The sequence below is a fragment of the Pyxicephalus adspersus genome, chromosome 1 (genome assembly GCF_032062135.1).
Source record: "Pyxicephalus adspersus chromosome 1, UCB_Pads_2.0, whole genome shotgun sequence".
Taxonomy (NCBI): Eukaryota; Metazoa; Chordata; class Amphibia; order Anura; family Pyxicephalidae; genus Pyxicephalus; species Pyxicephalus adspersus.
In genome coordinates this window covers 39891009-39902148 of record NC_092858.1, presented here as the reverse complement: position 1 = coordinate 39902148, position 11140 = coordinate 39891009, and the positions used below count along the sequence as shown (strand labels likewise).

The following is an 11140-nucleotide window of genomic DNA, read 5'->3' as shown; positions in this document are numbered from 1 at the left end:
AAAGTTGTTACCTGTAGCCTGGCCTCAACCTGATCAAGAGATGAAACATCTAACATGTTTACTTTGGCTTGCAGTATTTCCACAGTGTCCTATGGCCAAAATAAATAAATAAATAAATTAATTCCAAGGCATTACTGCTGTTCCTACCCTGATCCAGATTCACCAGAATACTTATTACACTTATTTATACATAAGAGAAATAAGGCTTATTACAGTTTTCCCACACCTATATGGGGGTAAGATACACACCATGAGATTTGATCCTTGCAATCCAACAGTGAGGGGGTTCTGCAACAACAAAAGAAGTATTGTCTGTCTGTCATCTCTAAATGAGTCACAAAAAAGAATTCACTTATTGTATGATGTGCCATTAGCTTGCCTGTGGGTCCTGATCACAGCGTACAGCGGATTCCAGCTCACTCAGTCTTTTCTCAAGCTCTGCTAACTGTAACAAAACACATAAATATACCACTGTCATTTATTACTCAAAAAACAATTTCAGGGTGACAAAAGTATTACTTTCTATGTAAACACATATTTATTTATATGTAAACACATGTCATTTATTCTGCCTAGTAGTTGGTGGTGGCACAAACATGTAGTTAGATGGTCGTAGCAGGTGCAGAATATTTTTTAAAGACCTAAGCAAATTGTGTAAAATTGATTAAAATAAATCCCCACTCGTGAATTGATATCCATCACTATTATTGCCAAAGAAACCAGACAATGTTCATGAAATGGTTAACACCGTATTATTACCTTGTATTGAAATAGCACTACATATTGCTTAGTGCTTTCAAAAGTTTATAGTCATATCACAATCTAATATACCTTCCATTGTTATTTGTCATTTATCTAATTGTTGGGTAAATTTTGTTATACACAAAACACATTATAATGCAATTACAGTTTTGCCACCCAGGATTACCTTAGCAGCCTGGGAGAATTTATTTTGTTCAGGACGGCAATGTAACTCATAGGTGACCAAGCCCCCATCTTTGTCTGACCCCTTTGCTGGGCTTTTTCCTTCAGGACCCTTCCTAGTCTTAGCAACATCCAACTGAGTTAGCAACCGCCTAAAATCCAACATAAGATATAAGATTTAATTCCACATGCTACCAAGACAGCTGAATACCACAAACATTTTACAACTACATTATTACATCATTATGTAATTCACAAACAGAAATATTTAACCAGATCAGTCAGAACTATGAAGGAGGATTGGGTTACCAAATTTTTTAACACAAGGTTCATATTATTTATACTAACACTTACTTTGCAAGTGCTCCATCAGGATCTGTCAGATTAATGGCAGCGTCCGGTCCTAGCAACTTCTCTAAGTGGTTGGATACTAACTGTTGTTTCAGTGTAGCCACTTGCTTGGCCAATGCGACTGGTGTCAGCTTCTCTTCAGTGGTGGATTCCTTTACAGTGCTCTACATAAATAGAGAATTGAGCATCGTAAATTCAACACAACACATTGGGGCTTCTGTATATAAATAATAACATTTTATCACCAAGGTGGTTCTATACGGAGTGAGACTCACCTGTATCTTCTCCACTTCTTGTGAGAGCTCCTGTACTTCATGAAGCAGCCGCTGATACTTTTGTTGTGGTGTCTCCTTCAGGCCAATACCTTCGCCCAGCTGGAAGAAGAAATACAAATAAGATACCCATATTCCAGTCCTGCAGTACTCAAAGACTAAGGCTATACATGTCAAAGGATTCTTGTCAACACTTACTTTGCAAGTGCTCCATCAGGATCTGTCAGATTAATGGCAGCGTCCGGTCCTAGCAACTTCTCTAAGTGGTTGGATACTAACTGTTGTTTCAGTGTAGCCACTTGCTTGGCCAATGCGACTGGTGTCAGCTTCTCTTCAGTGGTGGATTCCTTTACAGTGCTCTACATAAATAGAGAATTGAGCATCGTAAATTCAACACAACACATTGGGGCTTCTGTATATAAATAATAACATTTTATCACCAAGGTGGTTCTATACGGAGTGAGACTCACCTGTATCTTCTCCACTTCTTGTGAGAGCTCCTGTACTTCATGAAGCAGCCGCTGATACTTTTGTTGTGGTGTCTCCTTCAGGCCAATACCTTCGCCCAGCTGGAAGAAGAAATACAAATAAGATACCCATATTCCAGTCCTGCAGTACTCAAAGACTAAGGCTATACATGTCAAAGGATTCTTGTCCGATTACCATCTAGGGGCTAGCTCATCCAACATTGTTCATGGATTGGTCCTGGCAGATGCAATACAGGTGAAGGTGAGAGAGCACAGCAGCGTGGCGCTCGCATGTTCTCCCTCTCCCCTCGTCATAGAGCAGAATGGTGCTGAATGTATAACACTCATTCATGCATATTTCAGTCTTTTTGTCTAACCTGTGTGTAAAAATCTAACGTGTGTATGCAGCCTAAGCAGTGCACCCACATCATTACGTGAGAACTACCCAGCCCAGAAAGAATGGCAGACCAGAGGTACTTTTCACCCCACTGTATGGAAAGGATGACAAATAAGCATGCCAGACACAAATAAAAGTGCTGTAAATTAGGTGACAGTCCTAAGGAATTATTGAAAGCTACTAAGATTTCAAATATGGATTAAACAGGAACCTAAAGGAAAACCTTTGCTTTATACCAAAAAGTCCAAGGAGGAGGCTTACATGTATTAAACTTACTTTGGTCATAATGCCAGGTTTACAGCTCTGTTTGCTTACATTTTAATCAAGCCTTGGAACAAAGGGAACAATTAAGGTAGAACAAATACTTACTAGTTCATACTCGCCAGACTCATATCCTGTCCTTTTAGACTTACTAATTCGATCTGAGAAATCTACACAAAAAGAAGAAAAATAAGAGAATAAAGGCATTTTCCTCATTTTGCCCGTGCAATAAACCAAAAACTTCATCTAGGTCAAAAAAACCTTTTCATTTTTAAGAACGTATTTTTGAACTTGCTAACTGAAGTGTATGAACCAAACGTTTCTGTTTCTAGTTGAGGAAAAAGTTGGAAGGGGTTTATTGCCGTCTGTTCCCTTTCATTTTTGTATTGGAGACACAACACAAGTTGCTGGAAATCTCTCAGAAGCAATTATTTCTTAGACAGCCGTCATATAAACAGGTATATATTATTTCTATATTTATACATATAACATTTAAATAATACCACAAGATCTGTAATTTAAACTCACCTAGTCCCTTAGTGCCAACCCTCTTGTCTTTAAATTTGTCATAAGCTGCATTGGGATTGACAATAATATGTTCTACGCTGGTACTGGTCAACTCCTCCTGGATTACAAGAAAGAATAACAATGCTGAATTAGGAACTTGTACAGCACTGCTATTTGTTACAATACAATGGCTCAACCAATGTTGGAAAACAGAAAGGATAACTTCCAGAATCAAGTCAGAAATCTTTTATGAAAATAAATCATTTAGACTGCACTGATTGTACAGGGTTACAAAATGTAAGTGCTCAAATCACAAACTGCAAGACATGAGAGACGGAAATCTGCAACAGTTACAATATTTGGATGTCATATTTCATCCCATTGTAAAAGATTTCATTACCTTACACTGATTATTTAGATGCTTATGAGGAACACAAAATATTATCCAGTGGGCTTATTTAATAAGAAGTGAACTGCTCCATACTTACCAATAAGAGTTTATCTTTTTTTTCACTTCACTAAAATCCTGTTACCTTATTATTAAATAAGCCTTTTACACAATAATGATGATTAAAGAAGAACTGCAGACAACATGAAATGTATGTCAGTCCAATGAGTAAATCATTCATTTCTTTAAAAAAAAAATAAATTAGCAGACAAGACTCTGATTGGGTTATATTATTCTAAATATGTCGAAACAATGAGGAAAATGCAATTCATGCAAAAGGAAAAAAAAATCTGCTGATGAAAGCTATGATGAACAATAGCGTACAATATAAGATGAACTGCAGTTTACAAGGATTTAAGAAAATATGTAAATGTGACTTTTTCTTTTACTTTTCTCTACAATTACCAGAGAATAGTAGGAATCACACAAATAAGGAAAGCAAACAATTGCAAGATAAGAATGAACAGACAGCGTGTATGGGAATTACCATATTGTTCCCTGGCCAATGAAAAAAGGTGAAAATTAAGAAAGTTTACCTGATCTGTTCAGATGGAAGAACAACAAAACAAATAGTGCTGCGATGTGAGCAACCAAGTGGGTAGCACTGATGCCAGGCACTGGAAGCTGCATGGGATTGCTTGCTCCTGCCCCCAGATCTAAACCTGCCCTTAGTGTGTGTGCTAGATTCTGTTCCTGTTAGAGGGATTACCCTTCACTTTAACTTCTACTATTCAGAAGTGAAGGAATCTCTCAAAACAGAACAGAGCCTCCAATGGGAGAAAAACCTGAGAGAAATTCTAACCACTCCTTATTCTACCCCAAACTGTATGTATAGATGTATCTAGTAATATAGTAAGTACATTGTATATAAACAAAAGTTCCTTCCATTTAAAAAAAAAAAAAAAAAACTTTGCAGAATTCTCATGTAACATTATACCCAGTGAGGTTACTATCAAATTAAAGAAAAAGTGCACTTCATAATAGGGGCTGATGGAAACAGGTAACAGCGCATGTCTGCTTTAACTACAATATCATATTCTGCGTGAAATTTACCATTTTATGTTCATGTTTCACTGATTAAAAGTAAATCTACTTCAAATGTGGCCAATTCTAGAAAATTATAGAAAATAAAATATGTGCAGAGGTTTTCTCTACATGTTCTGTAACCCAGCCAAAGGTTTAAATAGATCTCTACTTTTTAACTTGGGGTTTGGCCCCAAACCTCCAATCGTCAAAGCTTCCTCCTAGTCAATAGGGTGGTCTATAGGGATTCTTAGAAGGTAGGTAGGGTTGGGAAGGAAACATGAGCATAAGCATACTGTATATCTGCCTTATCCCTCTGGATTTACTCCTTTTTATATGCATTGATATGCAAGTAATCTCTGCTAATACATTAAATCATCATGTGCTATGTTGGAATTGCCAGGTTTATAAGAAGCTCTCTTTAAATACTCATAATAAAAGTATCCCCTTTCTGTATTATTAAAATCTAAGTATTTTAACAAAGTATAGTGTTTGCATTTATGGTCAAGAAATATATAAAAATTATCACTAAACAAGTAAAATAAACCACTAAAAAAAGAAGATAAAGTCATGATGAAAAATAGAAAAGTTACCAATCATTTTCTTAAATCCATGTTTCTAAATCACAGTTGCTGCATTTAAATTTCAGGATTAGTACAACAAAGAAGCAAAAAGCAATAAAGCTGAAAAGCCACAGTGAGAGCACAGAGGGAATCAGACAGCAGGCTTCTTACCAGCTCCTTGCAGAGTTCCCCAAGAGGTGAGTGAAAGATAAAACAAATACAGTTACAAATAAAAAGAAAGAAGAGAACCGATATTAGACAATTAAACATGCAACAACTTCACAAATAGCTCAGTACCTGCAGAAGATCCAGGCTAGAAAGAGTTCTTTTTACAAGCCATGTATGAGTCTGCCTGTACTTTGGGCCTGATTTATTAAAGATCTCCAAGGCTGGAGAGAATACACTTTCATAAGTGAAGTTGGGTGATCCAGAAAACATGGATCATTTGCTATTTGCTAGCAAATGCTTTGAATCCTGGACCAGATCCATTCCAGGTTGCTGGATCACCAAGTTTCACTGATACAAGTGCATTCTCTCCATTCTTAGAAAGCTTTCATAAATTAGGGCCAATGTGCCCACCCAGCCTACAATCTGCTAGTGTGAAAAAGCCTCCTATGTGATCCTTATTGCCTCATGTTTACAACTTTAATTCTTTGTGGATAAAAGGAAGCTAAAAGCTAAATTTTTGTTCCATGTATGTCAGCCATTGTACACATTGTAAACATATGGCCTGCCAGTGGAAGCTAGAGCAATGTTCTGCACTTAACTAGAACCATATTTTCCTTACCAACCATATAAATTCTCACCAGGTGAATGGCAAGCAGCCATTACTTTTTGTGCTCCAGACCACATGGGCAGACCAAGAAGACCCCAAGATCCCCATATGAGCCCGTCTGATACTTATGTGTATGGTATTATAAATCCACCTCAGAGTTCATATAATTTTACTATGAAATGTTAGTGGCTGGTTTGCTGCACATGCAAAATGAACGGTTATAAGCTGTATGGGTGAAGCAGGTTGGGTGAAAGCAATTTATTAGTGCAATGAAATGAGAAACTAGTCAGGTTAACACAGCAATATGAAATTAAAACTAATTAGTTGGATGACTAACACATCTTGCCCAGCAGGAATAAGGGAAAAATACATTACATTGTAAAAGAAATGCAGACAAATGTTTTCTCTCATTTGTATGTTCTATCGATACAAAACGCATTGAGATTGATTCACTATAGAGGCTGTTCACTTAGTAAATAATACAAAGCGGTGTTGAGACATCTAAATACAAAACCAAAAATGTCATCTATTGCAGCCTATCGGTCGTAGTAGTGCGATGACCTTGGCTCTTTTACAAAGCGGTGAAATAAGTTCAGATATAAAGATACAGGAAATGTGTTACTCTCAGGATTACCAAGTGACCAGTCACCTAAGGACTGATGTATTCAATATATTACACCGTGTTTGTGCTTAGATACCAATTAACAAATCATGTGCTAGTATATATATATTTTTTTGCATTGAACATATTAGGGCAAGTATGGTTTTGCATTGAATACCCAATCTACTAAGGTACTCTACAAAGTGAGTGAATTTGATATTGACTGGCTAAGTGAACAGCCAATGTTCTAGTAAAAAAACTGCAATTTACTTTTGCTATCATACGACAAAAGCCTAATAATTTCACACAGCAATAATTTAATTCTACATTACTAGAAGACTTGTCATATATAACTTTATAGTTTTTTTCTACCCTCATTCTTCTAATAGACAAGCAGGGTGTAATGTACACACAGTGTAAAGCAAGGCAAATGCGGTACTAACGTAGCCTGTGCATGCAATATCTGACTGCTTTTTACAAGCAATCTTTTTTTTTTTTTTTTTTTTAGAAAAAAAAGAAATCCTATTTGCGTGCACAAAATGCCTTTGCTAATCCAGATATTACCCTACAAACATAGCAGTGAAATCATCACTGTTGTACATAGCCTGAGCAGAGTGCGGCCCATTCTACCTTCATATATCATGCTTGATTAACATGAATTAGTATTTGAGTTGTCTGGGTGGTACTGCCCCCATTCATTCCCTATAATCATCCCCATAATGAGAAGATCCAGGGAAAGACTCAACCACAGACAAGACTATCAATGGAGAAAGTAATAATTGCACAGCAATCTTCACATCTATGTAACCTAACTAAAAATATAAATGCATCTTGTATTTAGATATTTACTCCCAGATATCAACTATATTGCAAAATGTTCCTTTTTTAGATTAGAATTAGGAAAAGGCAACATACTACAGCTTCATAGAAAGTGTGAATACAAATCTCATCATGATGCATAAAAAGGAAATACAACTCCTGCCTGTCATTAGAGTTCATATGAAAGTGCTTTTCTAGCTACTGAGAGGTACAGCACAATTCAGATGCTTCCAGCCTAGAGAAATACAAGGCTTAAAACAATCATTTCAGTGTATCTGCACATTCATTTCCTGTCCTCCTGATCCCTTCTAAGTAATAATCCTCTGAAATACTGCAGAAACAAACTGGTGTCAGAGGCGTTAGATTAGAGCTCAGTGCAGCACAGAATAAAATTATCTGTGCAAGGAAATATAAACTGGAGATTGAAACCACACCTATGGCTAAACAATCCTGGTAATTCTTTTCCAAAAGTTTACTTTTTGGTGAAACCAAGAATCTTATTCTGTTCATATGATTGGTCACCATTTGATTTACCTTCATTAGGTATCACTAGCTATACTCCAGACAAAAGTGCAATCAGAAATAAATGGATAAGGTTTCTTGATGCTGCCCTGTCTGGTCCCCAAACAGATAAAACGGATTTACAGTAATTTAAGTTTTTCCTTGCTAAGGATAAAAAACAATACACACAACACAGAAATCAAAGTTTTCATTAAGGACTCTATTTAACATAACAGCATTGCTGACCATCAAATCAACACCAAACTCATCCAAATCAGAGAAAGATTGATGAATCCCTTGAATTATAAAAGCTTAAACACTTCACAGACGACATGAACAGTGATTATCAGATTAGGATTGATAAAAATTAACTGGAGTGACAAATCTGAGTGCATGCAATTATTTGTACATACAAGGCATGCAAAATAGGAAGCATGAGTGGTCTTACTTGTGCAAACTAGTATCCAGGCAAGGTGGTCAAAAAGGGAGGGTGAGAGTGTTAGGAACATTCATAATAACAGTGAAAATGTCAGAACAATTTATCATATTGTCAGTGCATGGCATACAAAAGCAAAGAACTATAAAAAGCCATTTACCCAATGTACATTGCATTAATTATCACCTGTATGAGGCTTAACATCAAGCAGGAGCAATAAGCAATACAATAGACCACAAAATAAGAGCTAAATATAGATTTATAACCGTCTTGATGAATTAGGGTCCATTCAAATATTACAAGGACACAAAATCTTTAGGGAAAAAAAATGGTGCCCCAATTTTCCTCCAATGCTGGTCACATATTGGCAGGCTTAGGCATTTGGTCACATGACCCCTGTTGAAAGGAACGATAATTTCTCCTTTTCAGAAGTCACTAAAAACCTAGCCCAGGGGTGCCCACACCTTTTTAGATCTACTCACATTCCCTTTGCGATATACCGGTAGATCGCTATCCACCTGTTGGGCACCCCAGACCTAGCCCTTTGCTGGATCAGCACAGGAGAAAGCTTAAAGCAACATTTTCCCCCAAAGTATACATATCGGTCCATACATAGCTCCTAAGTATACATATAATGTTGGTTATTTTGCTGCAATATAGTAACTAAAGTATCCATAACAAAAACATAATGTTTTGTTTTGTTTTTTTTTTTATTTGGAAAGCAGTGTTCAGCTCAGAAATGTTTTTAAGCTGGGTGGGAAGAAATTGTAGGCAGGTGGTAGCCCCTTTATTGTGCCGGGTAGTTACTGAAAAGTGCTGGGTGGTGCGCCTGGGTAAAAGGGGCTGGGGGGGAACACTGGATAACATAGTAAAGAAACTCCTGACAGGGTTTAGGTCACAGAACCCCAAATTGCAGGGGTGCCAACCTTTCCCCATCCTCTCCAAAACTTAAAAAAATAATCAATAAAGATGGAGAAAATTTGACTTTTTTAAATGAAACTAAGCCAATCAAACTCTGCAACATAGCGCTTGATTGGCTTGGTTTCAAGTCAGTGCAATTTACATAAAAAATATGCACGTACTTTCTATAAAAGCTGATTTTTTCTGCATCTCTTGACAATCTTTATTCACAACTAGAATTCATGAATATTGGATCAAACATTAATTACTGTACGTTTAGAGAATACTGCAATCCCAAACAACTGCTATATATTACAAACTAAAAGCATTGAACACTTTGTTAAAGAATGTTCTCCCCGGCTTCAAATATTTTCAGTAGCTCTGACATGCAGCTGAAGTGTCTCTGCAGACATGTTTATATCACTGCTTTAAAGACGTTTTCCCATAGAACAGCTTACAGAAGATCGCTCCTCCTGCTTTGTTACTCATATGGGAGAGGTCACAGCAAGGAAGGAGGACATTCCTGTGTTCTGGAAACTGATTTTAAAGTATGACACAAACCTGAACCCAGAGATCACTGGAATGAATCAAATGAATTCTCAACAAAGTTAATATGCAGCCCAAACTATTTGTCAAATATCCAACCACCGCTGGGTGAGAAGGAAGCCGATTCTGAGCTGTTATCTGAAATGTGGACTTCTGGTAGAAAAAAAATATTTTTCATTAAGTGAGGGTAATATTAAGTTAAGAAAGTGAGTTAAGATATTTGTCAATTTTTGGCCATCATACTGAATTTATTGGACCTATTTATAAATGTTTTCACCCAAGATTCACTCAAGTTTTATCCAAAATGTAAACCTTGTTTAACACTGAATTCAGTGAAAATGTGAATCAAGTTTTACTGAGGATTTATATATTTTTTAATCGAATCCAGTATGAACATTGTGTCCATTTTGGATGAAAACATTTCTTGAATATAACATAAATGTGAAATGGCAGTAAAGACTGAAGGGGAGAGGTCCTCTCCACAAAAGTGTAAAAACAAAAAAACGCACATTTTTCCATTACATAACAGAGAAAGTCACTCTTTAATATAATGGTAAAAATGTGGCGATGCTTTAATAGCATCATGTATGTGATATCAGACGGGGACAAGACAGCCAGTGATCCCGTCTCATCACTGCCCATATTCTATATAAAAACACTGTCTGTGACGTTTATCCGCAGTGTGTAATAATGTCATGGGCAGCGCAGTGTGATCGCTATGTGAGTGTAAAAGCTGCTTGTCATATTCTGCAGCCTAACAACTCGCTGTGTTCAAACCTTCAGATCTCCTAAACTGTTGGTTGTATTAACTTGAGGCATAGGAAACTGAAACTGTAGGTGTAAGTGGGGGACACTTGTGGCTAAACCTTTTTAAAATGTAGTTACTATGGCATTATGAGAACATAAATCTCTACCTAGCAAAATGTGCTGCCTGCTCTGTTACACATATCTGTCTGCATCGTACGTCAAAGCCCAATTTCTCCAGAATTAAGAGGTGCAGGGTACAAAAATATAGGTGGAAGTGGGGGACACGTGTGGCGATCACCTTTCATCATCATGGCATCATTACAACATTAAAGAAAAAACTGTCTATCAAAATGCACTTCCTTGTTACACGACTGTAACCTTCCTGTACCTCAGCCTCAATAAAATTTAGTGGGCAAAGTTCATTTTCTAATGATGCCATAGTGATGAAGTTTTAGGGGATGTTAGTCACAGATGTTCCCCACTTGTACCTATATTTTTGGTTTCTTACAAATCTTCCCATTCCCCAATTGAAGTTCAGAATGTTAGATAAGTGGACAGGAATGTGTAACAGGGCAGGGAAACCCATTTTAATGGGCAGAGTG

At 36.9% G+C, this 11140-nt stretch overlaps 1 protein-coding gene across 1 annotated transcript in view; it reads right to left on the bottom strand.

The window, feature by feature from the left end:
• Positions 1–11140, bottom strand: part of DCTN2 (dynactin subunit 2) — a gene marked incomplete in the record, with an annotated part of 20099 nt that overhangs the window by 2646 nt on the left and 6313 nt on the right. The window contains 8 exon segments of the mRNA XM_072407389.1: positions 12–89; positions 250–288; positions 380–445; positions 929–1076; positions 1746–1906; positions 2018–2116; positions 2781–2842; positions 3201–3297. Of these exon segments, the coding sequence (XP_072263490.1) occupies positions 12–89; positions 250–288; positions 380–445; positions 929–1076; positions 1746–1906; positions 2018–2116; positions 2781–2842; positions 3201–3297 (750 nt within the window).